Source organism: Nelumbo lutea, chromosome 3 (genome assembly GCF_056320005.1).
Source record: "Nelumbo lutea isolate HS-2025 chromosome 3, American lotus-T2T, whole genome shotgun sequence".
NCBI lineage: Eukaryota > Viridiplantae > Streptophyta > Magnoliopsida > Proteales > Nelumbonaceae > Nelumbo > Nelumbo lutea.
The window spans coordinates 41,251,750-41,274,425 of NC_142686.1; the positions used below are offsets into that span (position 1 = coordinate 41,251,750).

Below are 22,676 nucleotides of genomic sequence, written 5' to 3' on the forward strand. Positions count from 1 at the left end.
TATCTAGTTCTTTTTATCAACCATCCAACGTTAAACAATCTCAAATCCTTAATTCTTCTATTCAAGAAAGTTGGAGTTATATTTCAATTGGCATTAATAACCTCAATTTTCTTAAACAAAGGAGGCAAGGATTTGAGACTATTTATTTTTTATTAACATGTGGATGATTGATAAAGAAAATTAGATGACATTCAAAAAGTATTTGTGTCTTTTTCAAATGTCAATGTGGCTGATTAATGGATTGATAGGTACTGAATTGTAAGATGTTGAAAGTTTGGGAATTGAATTATTACGTTTTTAAAGTGTGGGGGACTAAAGTGGCACTGGACCCGAAGGGTAATCGGAAATTTTCTCTGAACTATAATAGATTTTTAATTTTCGTTAGTTATATCTATCTTGAAAAAGAATCCCTGAAAATATTGAGGTTACGTAAGCAGATATCTGCATTTCGTAGTATCTTGTAGCTGCTGATAGTGCCACACAGGTTGCGGGGTCCAAGATCGGGCGGTCCAGAGTCGTTCTATAAGTGGATGACCAAATGCCAACCTACCCTGTTTGAATTTTTTTTTTTTTTTAACTCTTTCGTTTATCTTTCTGGTCTAGAGGTCAACAAGAGCGTTGACATAATGGCATTCAGGTAGAGGGAGTGGGAGCTCTGCAAGTCCCAACTCCCAACTCCCTTGATCCCATCCAATGGAGATATTTGGTCACCAAAAGCATTTAAAATGTCTTATTTAACTTGCGACTTTTTATCCCATTTTCCTTCTTCAAATATTGAGCTCTGAATTTGAGCTTCTTCGCCACCGTTAACTCTGGGAAAGGGAGAAATTAACCCCATCGACGAGACGCAAAGATCAAGATATCAATGGTGCAGCTGCAGCATAAGAGGTTCGTAGTTGAGGTCGATGCGGCAAAGGAAGCGACCGATGGGCGGCCTTCGACGGGTCCCGTTTATCGCAGTGTGTTCGCTAAGGATGGGTTTCCACCGCAGGTCGAAGGAATGGAGAGCTGCTGGGATGTTTTCCGGTGGGTTGTTTCAGTTCTTCACTTGAATTTGGTTTGCATTTCAACGCATTATTGGATTCATTTTTTCTTGATTTGGGTGCTTAAATTCCTTTCTACTCGAGAATTCAAATGATCAAATCTTTGTTTTTCTCACTCCACAACCACAAATCAACGCGTGAGGTATATATGTATATATATATTCACGAGTTGATTGCTATCTTCTTCCCCTGTGCTCTAATAACTGCGTAAAATCTCTCTCTATTGGTTTGAAGACAAGAGACATCGTTGGATCATAAAGAGGCAGCATGTACGTGCAGTGCGACAAAACATTACCTGCGACCACACTCGCAGCACAATTCAGCGACCCCCGTGCAGCTCCACCTCCACGTGTTCGTAGTTCATTCTGTTAGAAAATTAGCTAGCTATTAGCTTATGTAAAAAACACAAAAAGAAAAATCTGTTGGTTATTTTATTATTCTATCAGAAAAAGAGAACGTTAGGGCCCAGCCGGGTTCGAACCGGCGACCTCTTGATCTGCAGTCAAATGCTCTGCCACTGAGCTATGGACCCAATATATCTATTCCCTTACTTTACTAACCTATTCTATAAAACAAATGTGAATTTATTATGTTTAAGGCAAATCTGTCAAAATACCCTTAGCAAATTGACTTAGCCTATCCCAATGTTTAGAAATCGCCTTAATTTGCCCCCAAATTTTCTAAAAAATGACTAAATACCCTTTATCAATAGAGTTTGTAAATAAAAAGATAGAAAATAATCAAAATACTATTTTATCCATCATTCTTCCTGCAGTGTTTAAACAGTCCACGATTCCATGTATCTTTTGTTTACGGCTTGCAGTGTTGATTGTTGATTATGTTCATGGATTCTCAACAACTAGTCACGTCTCTATTCAAGAACTCCTCTATTGGTGTTGAACCGGAGAGCCAGAGATTCGATTTTGCCAATCAGATGTGTGATGGTTTCATCAGAAAAAATGGCATCTATGAAAAGGAAGATGCAGTAGCTATCAAAGACGATGTATAAGTAGAGGTGTTGGTGAATATTTGAATATACTGAGTTTTATTTCAAAAATATGAAGAATAATGGAGGCAAAATCGACCATAAAAGGATAATGGGATTTAAAAATTCTGTGTCACTTGGTGTCACATGTGAATGGATTTTGATGGAATGCTAACAAAACTGGTGGATTTAGTTAATTATCAAAAAACTTAGGGATACTCGTAAGGCAATTTTTGAATAATAGGGGTAGAGAATCAATTTCCAAAAACTTGGGGATACTTTATTAAATTTGGCCTTATATTTAGACCTAGTTCCCACCTCGATAAACAACTTATTTGAGAAAACGCACTTACCTGAGTAAGTTGTTCTTATAAACACTTACCCAAACTTACCAGTGCTCTTTTACTTTCTAAGTAAACCAAAAAAGTGACATTATTGAAAGGACAAACTATCCCATCACATAATAACGATTTTTGGCGTGCATGGATAAATAATATATCCAAGTCTAAATAGAGTATTACTTCCCTAAGTAAATGTTCTGCACGAAAATCTTTTTTTTTTTATTTTCAATAGGACCCACTAATACAAATGAACGTAAATTTATTTATTTTCCGTGGGCTTTATTGGTTTAGATTTGCAAGTGAAATGATTTAAAACGCAAAACCTTGTATATGGTATCTATTTGGTTAAAATCCTTCCAAAACTGGAAGCACATCTCCATGTTATGTTGAATCACCTTTTAAATGTCATGAAAATGGTTGTTTTGTTTCATTTCGATTCTGTTACAGCACTGCCGTTGAGAAGTATCCTACGAACCCAATGCTTGGTGGTCGTGAGATTGTGAATGGGAAGGTACGTCTTCTTTGCGATGATTTAATTTTTCACATAAATCAATCCTTTCTCCATGCATTTAGCAAATTAAAGGCTTGATGGTTGTTTCATAACTACTACTTGTTGTCTCTGTGCAGCCAGGTAAATATGTGTGGCAAACTTATGAAGAAGTGTATGGCACTGTGACCAAAGTTGGGCTTTCCATCCGTAGTTGTGGTGTTGTGAAAGTAAGTTTCTATCTGTTCTAATGTAATTGTTCAATTTCAATATAAGAGCTTGGAGCAACAATTATATTCCTTTATTAGTTTTTTTATCTGTTGAGTCCATCCTGGCCTATGGTCCTGTCACAGACAGCCTAAGTCCCGATCTGTTAATAATCAATTACCATTCATCATAATGACTGTTAAGCCTCCCACTTTTCATTCTCAACCTTGACAACAATTTCTGAATTGCAGTATTTTATTGGGTCACACTGCTCTCTTGGGGAAGACAATGATTTTATTTTTTTGTCATTGTTTTAGATTCTCTGATGACGGATGTATAAGTGATACTTCCATAAAGAAAGAGGAGAAAATGGAAACACAAATAAAAAAAGAAAGAAAATAATCTATATCTATCTATATTTATACTACTTATAAAAGAACGAATGTCCCTTTTTTTTTATGGAATTTTCATTGGACATTTTCTACCCTTTATTTAAGCAGCATACAACGGGCATAAAGAGGGCATATATGTCTTTTATTCACACTCCAAAAACCGTTCACTGTCCACTTATAACAGTTCAGAAACTGCTTACTTATAACTGTTCAAAAACTGCCCATGAATTATACATAATTTGTCTTGGAGATACCATCACGTGCATTTGCACGTATATGTCTACTAATTCATAAAAAAGAGAAAAAATAATCTTTTCATTCAAATGGGAAAATTAAATATTTTCATGTTGCAATTGTTTTTCCTTTGGTTTCAGCTGAACTAGTGGCAGATCTATGTAAAAGCCAGTGTGGGCATTTGCCCACACTAAGATTTGAAAATGTTTTAGATGTATATGAAGAAATTTATTTACCTTTTTACAATTGCCCCCACTCAAATAAAACAGTAGGGGTCAAATAAAATTTGACTTTGTCTTTTTTTCATGGTTTTAAAAGGCCTTAGAATGAGGCCATAGATGTGTCCCCACTGATCAAAGGTCATGGGTCTGCCACTAAGCCGAGCTCGGCTTCAATCAGTGCAAGGCCCGTTCGAACAGCCTTTATGGCCTTGCATTGGGAATATTTTCCCATGACTATAAAGGCTGTTCAAACGGGCCTTGCACTGACTAAAGCCGATCTCGTTTTAGCTAATTATCCGATGACTTATCAATTGGTAGTAGTGAGTTATTTGAGATTTTTTTTATGTACTTGGTTTTTGATAGTTGGGTTATTGCTCTTTTGACATTTATAGGGAGGAAGATGCGGTATCTATGGTGCAAATTGTCCAGAATGGGTTATGAGTATGGAGGTATTAGCTACTTTGATATTATATGAAATTTCTATTGTTTAATTTAAGAGCTGATGCCAATTTATCCCTTGAGTTACAAGTTTAGGCAACTCTTATTCAATTTCACTTGTCAAATCCTATTTAATGGTCTTATAGGTTAATCTTCGTTTGTTATTCATGTTTTCTTTAGTGTACCATACTAACCTCTATTTGGTATTCTTGACCTAATGCTACAAAATATTTGTAGGCTTGCAATGCCCATGGGATTTATTGTGTTCCTCTATATGACACCCTTGGTATGTATTTTCAAGGCATCAATGAATTTGTATAAGCATTTGATTTTCAATAATCTAGGCCCATGTGTTTTATCTAGCAATATATGGATGTAATGCCTTCCAACCATATCGAGATTTGATAAACTATGGTAGAGACATTTTCTGGTGTAAAGCCTTGTTGAATGGTATGCTTGTAATTACTGATAATTGATGAAAGTTTAACTATTCTTTTATGATTGTAGGTGCTGGTGCTGTGGAATTTATTATATGTCATGCAGAGGTGTCAATTGCTTTTGTAGAGGAAAAAAAGATTCCTGAGGTATATGATGCTTCTATATTTGCATTTTCTTTGTAGGAGCCAATTATTTGCTGAGGATGCGTTTGGAAATGATGTAAATGGACTGTAAATCTCGATTTAGGGTAAATTTGTACTCTGGTTCACTTTTTACCTGTGCTTGGCAACATTACATTTATGTATTGACAAATGACAGAAACACATTTTTTAATACATATTTACATTGATAATAAGATGTAAAAATACATAAATATAAAAGAAGTAAATTTGCATTCAAGTGGGCTTTTGATAAAAAAAGACATGTGCTTTATTGGAATTCATGTTTGCATCCATTACAACTAAAAGTCCGTTTGGTAAGAAAGTAAATTTGTCAGTGCAAAACTAACCCAACTTTGTAATTTATATGGACCGTTTCACACTTTACATATTTACATTCACACTTATTTGCATTGTTTCCAAACGCAGCCTGAATTACATATTTACATTCACACTTATTTACTGGCAACTTCTTTCTATATTTAATGGTGATCTTTTTCTTTTCTTTTTTTCTTTCTCAGGTGTTGAAAACATTTCCCAACACAACGAAGTATTTGAAAAGTAAATTCGACTTTATCTATTTCTTTCCTTTGCTTGGTGCATGAAAAATATCAGACATTGACAATTTGATTGTGTTGCAGCTCTTGTGAGCTTTGGCATGGTCACACCTGAACAAAAGGCAGAGGTGAAAAAGTTTGGTCTGGCAATTTATTCTTGGGATGAATTCTTACAACTGGTAGGCTAATCAATTTGGCATTTGGATCTCAGTTGTAATTGCTTCTCAAAATCATGGTGAATGCTGTTGGAAGAGTTTTACTTTTCTTGTAATATTTCATGAAAGTTTAAAATTGTTTTGATCATTTTATTTTGAATGGTTTTGCATCTTTATCTATTTCTTATGAATTAGTTTACCGACTAGGCTCTAGTAAATTTAATTGGGATTGGTGATCAATCATAAAATTGTGAGATTAGGTAGTGATAGTTGATGACTGATCCATCATACCATTGAGAAACAGAGTTGTTGTCTAAACACCTATGCAATCAAGTCCAAGAATTAGAGAACTTGCTTCCTTATATTTAGGCCCAAAATTAATCATTTAATTTCTGAAAATAACAATCAAATATTGTAATCTTGTTGTTCTCCCAGCTTAATTGTTATAATATATAATACAAAGTTCTCTAAGCTCAAAACATGAAAGAATGAAAGGTATGCCAAAATTCTGAAACAATATTTAAAGTAAATTATTCTGACGTCATATTTTACACAATTTTGGTTCATATGCAGGGAAATAATAAACATTTTGATACTCCAGTGATAAAGAAATCCGATATTTGCACAATAATGTATACAAGTGGCACAACAGGTGACCCCAAGGGAGTTATGATTTCCAATGAAAGCATTATTACTCTTATAGCTGGTGTGAAGTTGCAGCTAGAACTCACCAAGGAAGAGGTGCGAATTCGTATATATGTACTCATTTCAGTTTTCCAACTCTATTTCTAATACATTTTTATTGATGGGATAAATTTTACAGTTGGAATCTGTGGATGTTTATCTGTCTTATCTACCTCTGGCTCATATCTTTGATCGTGTGATGGAGGAGTTGTTTATTTCTCATGGTGCCTCAATAGGATTTTGGTGTGGGGTAATTAGTTAATTCACTGCATACCCTTTTAATATTGAGAGCTTCATTAAGAGTCTGAATATAAATCAACTGGCTTCTTGATTGCATATTCATGACCAGGATGTCAAACTTTTGGTAGAGGACATTAGGGAGCTAAGACCAACTATTTTTTGTGCTGTTCCACGTGTGTTGGATAGGATCTATTCAGGTACAATTTGGAATACATTTTGCACTAGACTTTTGTTCTCCATTTGCAGGTTATAAAAGAATGGGTATACTAATTAGTTGCATTGGCCATTATATACATTTTCAGATTTGATAGAGAAAATCTCTTCAGGTGGTTTCTTGAAGCACACACTGTTTAATATTGCATACAACTAGTAAGTTCTACTAAACCTAATTCTCATGTATAATAATGGACTTAGTGGGGCTTATCCAAGACATTATAAGAGTTAAAAGCAATAAGAGAATATTAGATCATCTCAACCATTCATCTTATTCCAATTCCTACAGAGGGTGGAAATCTTACAAAAGAAGGCATTAGAATGTTAACCCAGCTAATTTTATCTTGCAAGCAAATCTTATTCAGTTTTTGGACCCAATCCTCTGTATACTAGACACATGGAATGTTACTGATCTCAGATCATTCAGGCAACAACCAAGTGATGAACCAACCAATTTCACTGAAAAAAATTTGGTAAAGGTAACCACCAAGAGGAACTTCATTATTGGTGGCTAATGTCTATTTCCTCCATTTTCTTTCATATATTTACTCCTTTGGCTGTGTTTGGTTGCAATGCAAATTTATTTGTACTGATGTAAAATCATGGTAGTGCAAATGGTTTCAGTGCAAATTACGATTTATTTTTATTTTAAAATTTATCTTACTTTATTTGATTGCAGTACAAATAAAGCAAAATAAAGTAAAACCCAAAACAAAATTAAATCAGAATGTGCATTATTTTCATCTGTATTCCCATGCATTTGTACTAATAATGCAAATAAAATTGCACTGCGACCAAACACAGCCTTAGCATATGCCTTCAGGTTCTATTTTTCAATATTCTGGTTACTTTATGGTTTTAATTTACAATTTGGAAATGATGCAGCAAGCTATTTAACATGAGTAGAGGGCATAAGCATGTAGAAGCAGCTCCAACTCTTGACAAGCTTATTTTTAGTCAGGTAAAGGGTGTATATTGATAGCAGATTCCCTAGCTTTTTTTTCTCTTTTCTGAAAACATGGAATGGAAGCCATAGGTTATGGCCTACTTTTTGCTTTAGTAATCGTTTTGCTAATCCCCAGATAAAGCAAGGGTTGGGAGGGAGAGTTCGACTTATCCTTTCAGGTGCAGCACCTCTTGCTAGACATGTAGAAGCTTTCCTACGAGTGGTGACATGTTCTCATGTTCTACAGGGTTATGGTATGCAGTCTCTTGAAGTAGAAACTAATGATATGTATTCGATTGTGCTTTAATTTTCCAGAAACGATTACAAAAAGTGTCTTCTCAACCAATTCGAGGCTGGATGCTATGTTCAAACTTGTTATTTCTGTAGTGTCCTTTTTAGTTTTGGCCATGTCTTGAAGTAGAAACTGTAGCTCAAGCTGCAATCAGATTTATCTATTATTTTATCAATGAAATCAATAGACCTATGTACTACATGAAAAGCTCTCTAGTCTCTACAACAGATTCACCTGTCATTGACAACGATGCCCATGATTGTTAAATTAAACCCTTTAAAAGAATCATAGTCCAAAGATTGTAGTTTAGACTGCAGAGGTGACCAAATGGACTAACATGGCACCATTGTATCTTTCTTATAGGTTGCCCTAACTGAGTATGCAGATTATATGTGTTGTTTCACATCCACTTAATGCATAGAGACTTATAAGAACTTGATAACTGGATTGAATGGGATTCACCCATGTCTTCACAATCAAATACATATGTATATATTTATATGTGTTGTTTCACAAAGGAATAGTGCACAAAATCATCAATAAGGCAGTGTTTGGTTTGAAGGAAAAAGTAGGGAAAGGAAGGAAAATGTAGGGAACCCTTTATAAACCTCGTATAGGTTTCCCTATGTTTCCCTTCCTTTTCCTTCAAACCAAACATAGCCTAAGTGGTTGTATGTTCAGAGGCAATTGCATAGAATATTTCCTAGAAGCAATGCATCTCATCTTCCCTGTAAACTGCTACACAACAAGTATGGTGCTTACATTAATACCGTACTTAACAAGATTTGGCTATATTTCATTGGTATATAGGCTTGACAGAAACCTGTGCGGGGTCTTTTGTCTCACTGCCAAACCAACTAGCCATGCTTGGTACAGTGGGACCTCCAATACCAAATGTGGATATATGCTTGGAATCTGTCCCAGAAATGGGATACGATGCTCTTTCCAGTACGCCACGTGGAGAAATCTGCATACGTGGCAAAACATTATTCTCAGGATACTACAAACGCGAAGATCTCACCAAGGAGGTTATGGTTAATGGATGGTTCCACACAGGTTTGCTCAAGACCTCTCAGCAAAGAAAAAATGGCTAGTTCGTCAGCTTTGCTCCCAAGTCTCATCTATCAAGTTGTATGCAGGAGACATTGGCGAGTGGCAACCAGATGGAAGTATGAAAATTATTGACCGAAAGAAGAATATCTTCAAACTCTCACAGGGAGAATATGTTGCTGTTGAGAACCTGGAAAATGTTTATGGTCTTGTTCCTGATATTGACTTGGTAATGGATAGAGTTTATCTCTTTCACGTTTCAAGTTTCAACCACTGTAGATGTGCCTCGCTTTTGGCTTGTCGAGAGAGTAATCTGCCTTCTATCTGTTTCAGATATGGATTCATGGGAACAGCTTTCAGTCCTTCCTCGTAGCCGTTGTCAACCCCAACAAAGAATCCCTAGAGCGTTGGGCTGAAGAGAACGGAATAATTGGGGACATTAGTTCTCTATGCGAGAATCCCATGGCAAAAGAATACATCCTTGGAGAACTCACCAAGATTGCCAAAGAAAAGAAGGTTTCTTTTTTTTTTTTTTTTTTCTTCAGTAGCTCTGAAGACTTTACTTTCATTTGGAACATGAGAGCTCCTGCTACTTAAATTTAGGTGGTCCTGAATTGTCATTGTTCTTGGCAGCTAAAGGGTTTTGAGTTTATCAAATCTGTCCACCTAGAACCCGTGCCATTTGACATGGAGCGTGATCTTCTCACCCCAACATACAAGAAGAAGAGGCCTCAATTACTCAAGTACTACCAGGTTAGTTTCTTGCCCCTTGGAATTCCAAAACGTGCCCCTGATTCTAAATTGATGGGAGATCCGCCCAGAGTTTTCCTGCTAATAGATGGCTCATTTCAAATCTTCTCTATCTCTGCAATTCTGCATGCTTTTTCCTTAGCTGCTCTGAATTTGTACCCAACATGTGTGCTTTCCTTTGATTGGGTCTATATGACTTCCCTCTTATTTAATGTCAAACCCTCCTTCCCCCCTGAAAAAGAAAATTGGAGAAAAAAATGACTATACACTATAGTGTTCATTGAACCATAGGAGTCATGCTGGAACTGGAAAACCATCAACTCTTGCTTGGAAGGACATAGAACAAAAGTTCACTAAATGGGAGGTTTAAAACCAAAGAAGAACACCGCAGGAAAAGGGCTTGGATCATCTAATTGTTATTTGTTACATGGTTTGTTTAATTCTTTCCCATTGAAGAAGCCCTTGGATTGAACTGTTTACTTTAAGGTAAGATGCATGTATAAGAAAAGAGGAAGAGATGGAGTGATCACTGTAGAGAAGAGAAAATTCTGTCTTCATTCATCATTCTTTTTTTAGTTCATCATTCACAACAATTTGCAAATTTAAATTTCCAAAGTGTTTTATATGTTTGTGCCTGTTGTGTACAACCATACATTATGCCTAGCTTTATTGACCGAATAACTTTTGTCTCAGAATGTCATCGACAGCATGTACAAAAGTGTGCAGTAATTTGATCCTGGAACAAAACCCCTGCTGGGTTTAGGAGCTTCAAGGCCTTCTCATACCATATTCATTTCATAGCTGTCTAATTTTCTTTTCCTTTGGTTTCTTGATATATAAGGTTAAAATGTTCAATATGTCAGTGCCCACTTTAGTATGTGTAAACTACTGAATCTGTTTTCTGTAACATCCAACATGTCTGTATTGGACCATGAAACGATGTAGTTTCCTGATCATACAACCAATGAAGATACATTCATACATTTACCTCCAAAGTTAGCTATGTGTTTCATGATTTGGCAACACTCCAAGATCATTCTATCTGTCTGCACATTGTTAACTCAACTTCGACCTCTAGTGTTCAACTGTTCAAGGCCTCCAATATCTAGGCTTTTGTTGTATGCCATACGACTTGAGTTCCAGGCTTCCTATGATCAACAAAACTTTATATATACGTATGGAGTGGTCCATCAGTTTACTGTCCCAACCAACCAGGAGCATCTGTTCTCAGAAAATTGGGAATTAGCATGATGAGAAACAGAGCAAGCACCCAGCTCAGTGAGCTAGAATAACATTGTATTTTTCAACTGTTGGGATAACTATATCGTACCTAGTACAAAATATAGACCATAAGCAATCCAGTCACACTAAGCTGATCAACTTCTGTCTAATATTATGGTAATTGATACGATACAAGTGTTCCAACTTCCAAGTTAGAGACAGGTAGCTATACTGCTCAGCACCGTCATATTACGGTTTGTGGGGTAAGCATGCTATCAACCTATCCTCATCTTCCTTGGAGGTAAGATAGAAGCCTAGAAGGTATACTGCTCGACCTCAGCAATGGTGTGGGTTTGGACAAGTATTTTACTAAATTTCCTTTAAGCAAAATAATTTCAATCATCAGATTTTTCTCTAAACTAGTTGCGGCACTTCTCTAAAACAATTTTTATTTAAGGTCAATATTATTGGATCAATTCAGGATTTGAAACAATCTTTTGATGTATAGAACTCAATTGGACACAATCATAATGTCAGATGAGACTGTTCTTTCTTCCAAAAAGGATGTATCAGTAATGCCTTAACAAAATTCCAAAAAGCGTTCCAAAAATGTCATATTAATAAATCAACTGAGATGTAACAAGCTAATAATAACACAAAGGCCTCCTCCGCACAATATAGAGACTTTTTGGTCATTTTTGAATACAAGACAAATATGATCATCTAAAATAATGTACCTTATCTATACCAAACCAAAAAGGACATGGGTTGTAGTAGAAAATAAAATGATTTAAGCACTCATAATTTAACAATAGATGTGGCAGAACAGAATGGTGAAACAGGAATCATGTAACCAATCTCATATTATTGGGATAAGGCTGGACGATGATGATGATCTAAAATAATGTACATAAATTTACTTGCCACATATTCCTGTTGAAAGAACAAGATGTGTAATGTATAGATGGGTGGCTGGGTGCCCAGATTAGAATTAATGGTTGAACCTCCAATTTACTTCAGTAGCATCTTTGGAAGCATAACATCACTGCCTTCAAGAGGAATGCAAGACAAAAGTGAGAACTGCAACTCCAGTAGTTCCTCTCTGTTATATTTCAGCCTTTCATCTATTCCAGAAAAATGCAATCAGAAAGAAAGTAAAATAGGCTGGTGGTGATTCAGGGAAATAATGGTAAAAGTAATTCCTACCTATGAACCTTTCCTTCTGGAATCTATGTTGGGTCGGCAGTGTTTTGCCCCTCTGTCTCAATTGTAAAGTTTTGGTGTTTCCTTGTGATGTAGTCGAACGATCATAGGTACTCTGGTCCCAAGAGGGAGCTTTGGCAAGTTCATGAACCAGTTCAATTTGAGGGTAATTTTCCTGAAATGATGTGATAGCATCCTGTGTTAAAAGCCAGCATTCCCTCAGATCCAGTGTCTCCAGCATTTTTGATGGTCTGAATGAATCGAGTCCAGCATTGGATAATACAGCACCACGAATCCCGAGAAAATTCAGCTTTGGGATAGATGACAGATTGTGCAAAGAGATGTCTGAAAGGAAATCACTTTTCAGAGCCAAATGATTCAACTCTTGGAAAGTGGACAAAGGATATAAAGATGCATCCTTGAGTTGGGTATCTTCCAAATTCAACCTTGCTAAATGTTTGAGATTCTGCAATGCTATCAGTGAGGGAACCCGATCCAGCTCAGTGCTTGTGCTGTAATTGAAGCCTGATATAGCACAACAACATAAACAAGAATGAATCATCAGTTTTGTGTGGTTAGAAGAGGATAGTGTTTGTAAAAGCACCCTACCCTACACATTGTGCATGGATTCACCTATTCTGATGATGGCCCTGCCCAGGAATTCACATCCATAAACATCATCACTATTTTGAATGTGCAAATTGTGGGATTGTATTTAGGTAGATTGCGAGGACGGCACACCATTCCCATGCCATATATGTCATTGTTTTAATATAAATTGATGGACGTGTGGCCTCTGGGGGTTGTTATTCTATAATCTACATTTGGCAGAAGTAATATAGAATGCTTATAAACATCACATATGGGATAATTCACTCCTACACAAGGAGTTTCCATTTGCACCAATGCCTTAATAATGAAAAAACCTGCTAATTGAAGCATGAATAAAATGAGGAGGGCTGAATCCCATAGTTTCAGGGATGCAGAACAACTGTTTATTGCTCCCATTCGCTTTCTCTAATGAACATTGTCCACGTCATTCATGACTCTCCACAATCATGCAATTAATACCAGTTAGGTTGGTCTTTCATATAGGAGGACTTCAAGATTGACTCACAAAATGGCAAGCCTCTCCTACTCCTCGCTCGCACCATTGTACATGTACCAGTGCCAAGTAAGCTAGTATATTGCTGGTAGTCTACACATCATAATCCAGCACCCAGAATTTCCCTGTGAGAAATGTAGTGCTTTTTTTACCTAGAAACAGTAAATGCATCTGACAGCTACAATCAACCCACTTGACTGATCCTCATGAAAAAGGATGACCTATAGACACCCCTCCGTTACGTCAACATGTTGCGGATGTGGAAAAGAAAAACTTGTGACACTTATCCACTAAAAAGGTTATACCTTTAATATTTGTGTTGCTCAAATTGATAACCCTCAAAGAAGGCATCATGCTGATGTATGAGAGGGCAACATCATCAATAGCTGTCTGAGATAACGATAAGCTTTCAAGGTTTGGAACATGTCCAGCTAAAATCTCTACCCCTGCTGAGCTAACTCTTGTGTTGCTGAGATTCAGATATCTAAGATTTGCTCCAACACATGCAACCAGTTCGATAGAATCGTCTCCCATCCTGCTAAAGCTGAGTTCCAAATGTTCCAAAGAACCCATACCAGCCAAAAACTGAAACTTGTCAAGCAAAGACTGTGATAAATCCAAGAAGGACAGGTAATTCGTTTCAATATGAGAGAATGCCTCATCAACATCAACTAATGTCGCCCCAGTGAGAAGAAGCTTTCTTAGAAGAGGAGCTTTAACTTCACTGTTTCCCACTTCAAATATAGAATGGATTGTGCAGTTACTCATGTTTAGGCATCTAAGAGAAGGTATATTTGACAATTTAGTAACATTGGTCCAAGCTAGATTCAAGAAACTCAACTTCGGGAACATTTCAAGAACAGAAATTCCTTTGTTGGATATTTTGCTTCCCCACAAATCAAGGTATGCCAGTTTTGTCAATACCTAACAAGCAAAAAATGAAAGTATTATGAACCTCGGTACTGAATTCAAATTAGAGTTTTAGTTGAAAATAACAGTATATATTGGAAAGAAACAGGTTTTAAATAGCACTAAATTGTGGTTTTTTGGTATAATTTCTTGCTAATAATAAATATCTGTATTAACTCAGAACATCAATGCATCAAGAAAGATATAAGGAGACTGTACAAGCATCATGAAGCTGAGGAACCAAGGGAAGAGTTTTCATTAATTCAGATTAAAAGCAATGCCTGGACCAGTGGACCTGGTGTTCCCAATAGAAACTGTTCCTAGTCACTCCAGTCTTAGCCAAAGCATCAGCTATTGAATTAGCTGATCAAGGAGCCTATCTAAACAAGCAGTTCAGATTGGATGCCAAAGCAATAAGGGTCCTATCAAAGCCTCCAAGGATCCTCATTTTTGTTCATCAGCCATCAGAAACCACCTTGCAGTCCCTTTCAATCATCAGATTAGACCATCCCGGTGGTTGGGCTAATTTTAATTCTTGTTGAAGTGCATATATCTCAGCCTTTAATGAGTTCCTTATACAAATTGACCCTGTAAAACTCATCATGACATTTTCATGATGGCTTCTTGCCACACCTCCTATGCCTGAGGGTCCCAGGTTTCCTAGACTGCACCCATCAAAGCTGAGTTTCAGTTTCCCCATCTCTGGTGCAGACCATGTACTCTAAATATGGTTATAAGGGAGAATCTAGCCACTTTCACCCAACGTCGTAATATATCACCAGGTTTTAGTCTTTTTAACTCCTTGGTAGTTAGCACCATGAGCTGTCTTCACCATAGTATTCTCTATTATATTGTGCCCATCTCTTGATTTGTTATCAAAGACTCTTGCATTCGTTTCCCACACAGCTGCTCTAGTGCATGACCACAAAATTCTTCCCCTTTTAGTATTTAGAGGTCAAATATGGTCACTGAACAGCTCCTATGTGTTAGTCAGGCTGGACCAAATACCCAAGAAAGGTGAAAAAATGATTCCACAGTCCACACCATAGATGAGTAGGGACAAAAAAGAAAATAGATGGTTAATTATCAAAAAAAAAAAAAAAAGAAAGAAATAGATTGTTGACAATCCCCCTTCCCCCAACACCATAGCAGAGTAAACACACATGAGGTCAAAAGTCAAAACTATATTACTATCTACATCTTTTAAGGTTTACTTAGTTTACAATTAGCACAAATCTATAAGCCCAATGTTTATCATTGACTAACAATAGAGAGAAATTCATGATAAACATCCACCAAGTAAAAGACAAAAGCAAAGCTCCAAATCAACCAGCCCAAGAAGGGCATGCGAAGAGTCCAAGAGTAGTGAATTCAAAGAATAGAAACAGCATACCTGGAGTGAACTCAATGCCAGATCAGTGACAGGTAGACCTCCCAAATCCAACATAGACAGATTCTTAAGGGCAGAAATCCTCGTAATTCCATCAGCAGTGAGACCTGTTTCTGAGACACATAATTTCTCCAAATTTGGAATTGATAGAAGATGCACAATACCAGCATCAGTAACCCTTATGCATCTAGAAAGGTCAATCTCCTTCAAACTAGTCATCCCTAAAACCAGAAAAAACAGGAAAAGATAAGTAGGTAATTCCTTCCAAGCACTGAACATTAAACATCTTCAAACCATAGGCACATGCATCATCATCATGACCTAAGCTTTATCCCAACTATATGAGGTCGGCTACATGAATCCACTTTTAACATCCCGTTTAGTGCTATATCCATTGTTAAATTCATCACCATCATCATCCAAGACTTATCCCAACTATTTCAACCCATGTCCTTCTTGATCTACTGCAGGCACATGCATATGAAAAAATAAACATGTCACATTATGTGCTATCTGGGAGAATCAAAGATGCTCAATCATCACACATATCACTCATTGATATGCTATCCAATGAGGAATCAAAAAGGAACCAGACCAAGTGGATATGTTTTATTTGATGGAAGATGGAACATGTAATCAACCAGATGATAATAGACCTTCTTCCTTACAGTCAATTTCATTGACATACAGCCATCCAAATACTTGTAACAGAATGGAAGGGTTAAGATCACTCTTCTCAGCACTAAACCAGTATTTTTTTCAGGGCCATGCCCCATTCAAAGTACTGTCTATTGACTAAGAGACGGATCAATCACTGGGTGATGTGTAAAGGGTAGAGAATGAGAAAGAATCACTTTTGATGCCTTTATGAATTTCTTAGATTGAATATTGTGTATCTTCAGATTTTTCATTGCACCAGAAACAAATATGAACTAAGAAGACAGAGAATGCAGCACAAATTCTTCATATCCCAAAAAACTCATTGGAATAGAAAACTTAGTAAGGTACATACCAGTGATAGCCCATAAAGCAGAGCTATTGATAGCCCGGCAATCTGCAATATTTAAAGACCGAAGGTGACGAAATGCACCCAAGTATGCCATCCACTCAGCATCCACCAAATGTTCACCTTTCAAATCAATATCCTCTATACAATGTTGGAAAACTCTATAAAAGAAAATAAGATAATAAAAGATCAGATCATAGATGGGAAAAGAACAGACAGAAACCAAACCCACTCTAAGAAAGAATGCAGAACTCTGAGTAACAAAAGAACAGCCCAAACTTACATATAATTAATACAACAATTCAAATATGAAGCAAAAAGGATGGAACTGTTTTAAAATACATATGAACAATATATCCAGTCAGTTTATCCATGGCCATGAACTCATTGACGCTACAACCCAATCACCTGGCAATCCATCTCAAAGTGTAAGTTTTCATAAAAAAATGAAATGTGGACACAAAGTTCATCTAAATTCCTTATCAAGTAATTAGCAATTTAAAATCACCTAAATTGGTAGATACAAGGCACCTATGAACAACTTAGGATATATTCCGTGTCCAACAATCTTCATCAGAAGCTGACTGCCTGGTTGACAAGGATTCTAAATGATCAGTGGTCTCCCTAAGACCAATTTATGGCACTACTCGTTCAAGGTTAAAAATCATAATAGAAGAATTATCTAGATGAAATTACATTGTCAGGACATTTGGGAAACAAAACATTATAAGCATAGTTTTCAAGGCATCTACGCGATTCTGGGCAACACGGGGGCACCTAGTCACCTAGTTGTCTAGGTGGGTGCCTAGGTGATAAAAATTTTATAATATAAAAATCTGGCTTTTGGCTAGTTTCCTAGTTTTATATACCATTCAGCATGTATGATAATTGAAAAAATAGCAATTCTCTTTATTAAGAACATTAAATTTCCTCCAAAAATGTGGAAAATCATCACATCTAAAAGATAAAAATCTTTTACATATATTAATTTCATTATTTTCAAAAATAATACTACTATAATAAGTATTTAATAGAGAAAATTCATATTAATTAGCAGCTAAAGATGGTTATCAACTTTATATGATAAATATTCAAGAGAGAAAAAAAAAACAAGGATGGAGTTTCTGTTTTATTTAATTAGAGAGAGAGAATAGAAAAAAATAACTTTATTATTCTATTCTTTCTTTCCTCTTTCTTTTCTTTCTTTCCTTTTCTCTTCTCAAAACCCTTTGATCTTTTAAATTTCAATAGTAAAACATTAAAACAAAGTATAATTGATATATATAGCATATAATAAAATGTATTAACACATACATTAATAAGATACAGCAACATAAATGATATCATAAAAGGTGCCCGCCTTGTCATTTTTGTCGCCTAGGCAGGCGCCTAGTTGCTAAAAGTCAAGGCATTTGGGCGAGGCACCCAAATAAGGGCACCTAGTTGCCTAGGCAATGCCTTGACAATTATGAATTATAAGACTTTTAGTCATTTATGCCAATTTTCTAGTTAATGGTTCCAAAAAAAAAGCTAGGGAAGCTGAAAAGGGTGTGGTTGAAGTAGGGAGAAAAAGACTAATAGATCACAATTCAACGAAGTAATATGGTCCTTTCTAGAGTGGACCACAAACATAGGACTTGTGTAGCCAACCCCCAAATTGTTAATGAAGGCTTCATTCAGTTCAGTCACCTAGAACAACTTAAGTCATGTGGAGAGGCAAGGCTGGGTCATAACACCCACCAACTCATTTTAGACATTAGATGAGTTGTCAAAATAAGCTTTGGTCACCTAGGTTAACACTATGCTAGAGGTGACTAGGGCTGCCTGATTAACCCAATATAAAGTCACATATATGTCGATGAAACACCCAGATTAACAAGGTTTCCATTTCAAAAAGCTCCATTTTGGAGAATACAGTGGATTATTCAGGATAACCACTCATGTTGAGATGACCCATATCTCACTTATGCAATTAAGGATCAGACAGGTGATTCCCTATCTAAATGTCCCACTTGTGTAATTTTAGTACGTGTTTAATAAGAAAATAAAGCAAAAAGGGTAGCCTATTTCGAAGTACATAATTTGTGCTTGTAAGAAACACGAAGATGAAACCATTAGAAACATAATTTAGTCTAGCCACCAATGAGATTTCCTAAAGTCCCAAAATATAGCAAGCCATCTCCGAAAACAAGTAATAAGTGCTTGATATTCAGTATACGAGCCAAGCCTCCTCCATCACCTCTGTCACGCTGAATACAAAATGATATTGACTGAAGTTCTGCAGAACAGTGTGCGGTACCATGGTAAATGGTTTTCCCAAGAATGATACAAAATTTGGGTTTGTTTCTCAGAAATCTGTATTCGGTCATTTGCATCAGACGACCGAACTAACTAATAACATCTATATCACGCATCAGAACCTTAACTACAATTAAGAAATAAAAGCTTCTAGTATAGGTATGGAATTATCACTTTGACGCTTAATTTAACATTAGAATAACCACTTCTTTAGTGTCAATCAATTACAAGAGAAACTTTGAATTTCTAATTTATGGTTTTCCACCAACTGAAAAAAAAAAATCCTAATATACCAATCAAGCCGAGGGTTTTTCCAATCAAATGGTCCACAAACATCCGAATTCAACGGAAACAAACTGAAAGTAAATCTTGTTTTGAGGAGTAGCATATGAAATTAAGCAGGAAAAAGCAAAACAAAAGAATTAGATCCTACTCAAGAAGGGAAGGATAGAGGAGCCGACGACGGAGTAGACGATGGAAAAGAGCTTCCGCGAGGTGGGAGGGCATTCGTTCGAGAGTTCTTCGCTGTCTCCGCCACTTATCTACACTCACTCCGTTTTCGCTGGCAACCTCGATGCAGAGACGAACGAGACCGCTCTCGATCTCAATACCTTCGTTGGCCATGTTTCGGCTCTTACTTTCAGTCGTGAATGAACGAGAATGATCTACAGAGCTACTCCGACCTCAACACCCTTTACGCCGAGTGAATCGCCGACCGGGTTTCTTCTTTTCTTTTCTTTTCTCATTTTTCTTCTCCAGCAAGAATCATTAATTTATTACAAATTTTTTCAGAGCCTCTGACACCCGACTGTCTGAGAGCCCGTGAAGTGGCAAACGGAGAAGAAAAAAATGTCATCCTGAAACGGTGCAAGTCGGGCCGGGATTGAATCGGGTTAAGGTCAAACCAAACCTAACGAGTTCTTGAGCCCCATATGACACATCAAATTGAGCTCAGGTTGGGTTTAGGTTGCGTTGGTCCAATTGCTTCACTTTTGCAGTCTCAGACAGAAGGGAGAAATAGAATTGATTGTCTTAAGGATGATCAGGGTAATTGGACAAATAATTAGCAACAGAATTTAAGTATTATAGTGGATCTTTTAAGAAATTATACCAATCTTAAGGGATGTCATAATTTAGAAAGACTGATCTTTTTGGTCCAAATCCAATTACTAGTAAAGCACGTTGAAATTTAAAATTAGAATGACAATTATTAACATTTTTATTATTGTTGTTGTTGTTGTTGTTTAATTTTGTATTCTATTTCCATCATAAATAAAAAAATTATTTAATATAGTGAATATATAAGATTAGAAATGTCCCCAAATGTTTTCAATAAAATGGTATACTTTTCATTTTTTGTGTTCTATCTTTTTTAAATATTTATTATTCATCGTTAATAAAAATATGTCTTACATTTCATACTTAATTTTATTTAGTATAATGAATATATAATATTAGAGATATGCCCAACTCCTTTTTTATATATTTTTATATTATTTATTTTGATTTTTATTATTTGATTATGGCATTATTGGTTAACCCATTTAACCCAAATGGTTGAATTGCTTATCCACTGGGAGGGAAGAAAATGGTTTTATTTTCAAATTATTTTTCAAAATATTTATTTTTATATTATTAAAATCAATGTTGTGGATTTAATTAATAGAATTTAATGCTGAGAAAAATATATCTTAAATATATACCTTAGATATGAGACTTAATGAGAGAGAATAGGAAAATAATTTTATTTTCAATTGGTTTTAAATTTTATATTCCATTTCCATCATTAATTAAAGTATTTCTTATTTATCATACTTATTCTTGTCTAGTATGATGAATAAATGATATTAAAGATGTTCCCAAAATTTTCTTTAATTTCTATATTTTTTGCATTTTATCATGTTTCAATTTGTTTATTTAATTGTGGCAACAATGTAACATGGGTTGGCCTATTTGACCTAAAATTGTTTAATTTCTTACCACTACATAAAAATACTGCTTTTACAAATCAATTTCAAAAGCACAAGTTTTTTTTATGTTATTAGAAATATTTAGGCATGGATTTAGTTGGTGGAATAGAGTACTTAAAAGAAACAAAAATGCCTTAAATGTATGGTTAAATGAGAGTGAACGAGAGTTAATACCTTAAATGGAATTTAATGTGAGGGAATTGAATGCAATGAACAATAGTATTCAAATTACCTTTTTACCCTCATAATAGATAGGGACCCTATTTCAAAAAAGGGTATTTTAGTCCAAAAATCTTAGACCCTATTTGTACTTTAATTTCTATATTTTTTTTGCATTTTATCAAGTTTTAATTTTTTATTATTTAATTGTGGCAACAATGCAATGAATAATAGTATTCAAATTACTTTTTTGCCCTCATAATAGATAGGGGCCCTATTTCAAAAAAGGGTATTTTAGTCCAACAAAATCCAAAAATCTTAGACCCTATTTGTACTTTAATTTCTATATATTTTTTTGCATTTTATCAAGTTTTAATTTTTTATTATTTAATTGTGGCAACAATGCAACATGGGTGGCCTATTTGACCCTAAATTGTTTAATTTCTTACCACCACATAAAAATACTGCTTTTCCATGTCAATTTCAAAAGTACAAGTTTTTATGTTATTAGAATTATATATGTATGGATTTAATTAGTGAAACTTAGAAACTAAAAAAAAATGCCTTAAATATATGGTTAAATGAGGGTGAATGAGAGTTAATACCTTAAATGGAATTCAATGAGAGATAATTGAATGCAATGAATAATAGTATTCAAATTACACTTTCTGCCCTCATAATAGATAGGGATCCTATTTAAAAAATGGGTACTTTAATCCAAAAAGAAAAACAATCCAGAAATCTTAGACCATATTCGTACTTTTTATAATAGTATAGATTTATGATGAAGAAAATGATAGGCTTATTTTCATTCCTATGGAGGATCATTAAAGCTATTATTTTCTTCATTTGTTAATTTAAAGGCTCTTGGCCCAATGTTTTTTTTTTTTAACTATGATGTGATGAAATGAAAGATGATATTATATAATATGTGTAAGATCTTTTTTTTGTCAATCATCAATTTTTGAGGAAGTTTAATATAACTTTTATTTCTCTAATCCCTAAGAAGAATAATGCAGTTCAGGTCAAGGATTTTAGACATATTAGTGGTTGTAATGTGACCTATAAGGTAATAACTAAAATTTTAGCTAGTAGATTGAAATCTTTATTGGATAAGTGCATTTCTCCATTTTAGAATGATTTAATTTCCGGTAGATCTATTATGGATAATGTTATAATTACCCAGAAAATTCTTTATTTTATGAAACACTAGTAAGTATGCATGTGCTTTGCACGTGGAAATTCTAGATAGTGATAATGATAATAATAATGTATCCAACTTTTTTTATAAAATTCATGTATTTTTTTAAATTTTTACTTTTTTTTTTGTTTTTCACTATTAACTGGATGCAAATTGCAAAATCCGAATCTGATTATGTAAGCACCTCATATTGGGCTGCAAAGTTTTGAGTATCATTCACAGCCCACCTACTTGGCGGATTCTTCTTTTTGTAATGTTTTATCTTCTTAACTAGTGTATTTTTATTGTTCAATTATAAAAAAAAATGTAAAATTTAAAGAGAGGGAATTGAATGATGTGAAAATTGTACTTCAAACTATATTTTAAACCTCATAATTAAATAG

General features: G+C 35.2%; 2 protein-coding genes and 1 non-coding gene across 3 annotated transcripts; 1 reads left to right on the forward strand and 2 right to left on the reverse strand.

Moving 5' to 3' along the window:
* Window positions 1-602: 602 nt before the first annotated feature.
* Window positions 603-10,826, forward strand: LOC148864470 (long chain acyl-CoA synthetase 4-like). The gene is made up of 19 exons (XM_088979594.1): window positions 603-1,026; window positions 2,817-2,880; window positions 2,997-3,086; window positions 4,303-4,359; window positions 4,586-4,634; window positions 4,856-4,932; window positions 5,466-5,505; window positions 5,586-5,680; window positions 6,230-6,397; window positions 6,480-6,590; window positions 6,690-6,777; window positions 6,883-6,949; window positions 7,679-7,754; window positions 7,876-7,993; window positions 8,842-9,087; window positions 9,171-9,310; window positions 9,415-9,597; window positions 9,715-9,834; window positions 10,525-10,826. The coding sequence occupies exons 1-19, from the start codon at window positions 866-868 to the stop codon at window positions 10,558-10,560; spliced, it is 1,986 nt and encodes a 661-aa protein (XP_088835720.1). The 5' UTR covers window positions 603-865; the 3' UTR covers window positions 10,561-10,826.
* TRNAC-GCA (transfer RNA cysteine (anticodon GCA)) lies at window positions 1,504-1,575 on the reverse strand. Its single transcript has one exon. It is a non-coding gene; the product is annotated as a tRNA-Cys (tRNA).
* A 775-nt stretch (window positions 10,827-11,601) lies between the features above and the next one.
* On the reverse strand, window positions 11,602-20,020 carry LOC148864472 (Leucine-rich repeat (LRR) family protein). Its single transcript, XM_088979595.1, has 6 exons — window positions 19,397-20,020; window positions 16,672-16,826; window positions 15,663-15,880; window positions 13,666-14,284; window positions 12,259-12,780; window positions 11,602-12,176 (listed from the first exon to the last, which is right to left on the reverse strand). Exons 1-6 carry the CDS (start codon window positions 19,585-19,587, stop codon window positions 12,064-12,066), a joined length of 1,818 nt encoding a protein of 605 aa, XP_088835721.1. The 5' UTR covers window positions 19,588-20,020; the 3' UTR covers window positions 11,602-12,063.
* Between the last annotated feature and the right edge of the window lie 2,656 nt (window positions 20,021-22,676).

What these genes read in the sequence shown, in the direction of transcription:
- LOC148864472 (XM_088979595.1), bottom strand. Translation starts at nt 19,587, where the DNA reads ATGGCCAACGAAGGTATTGAGATCGAGAGCGGTCTCGTTCGTCTCTGC. An exon ending in TGCTTTATGGGCTATCACTG is followed by an intron (nt 15,881 to 16,671) that starts GTATGTACCTTA and finishes TTCTGGTTTTAG; the next exon opens with GGATGACTAGTTTGAAGGAG. An exon ending in GAGCAACACAAATATTAAAG is followed by an intron (nt 12,781 to 13,665) that starts GTATAACCTTTT and finishes GTGCTATATCAG; the next exon opens with GCTTCAATTACAGCACAAGC.
- LOC148864470 (XM_088979594.1), top strand. Translation starts at nt 866, where the DNA reads ATGGTGCAGCTGCAGCATAAGAGGTTCGTAGTTGAGGTCGATGCGGCA. An exon ending in CAATAGGATTTTGGTGTGGG is followed by an intron (nt 6,591 to 6,689) that starts GTAATTAGTTAA and finishes ATTCATGACCAG; the next exon opens with GATGTCAAACTTTTGGTAGA. An exon ending in ACAAGCTTATTTTTAGTCAG is followed by an intron (nt 7,755 to 7,875) that starts GTAAAGGGTGTA and finishes GCTAATCCCCAG; the next exon opens with ATAAAGCAAGGGTTGGGAGG.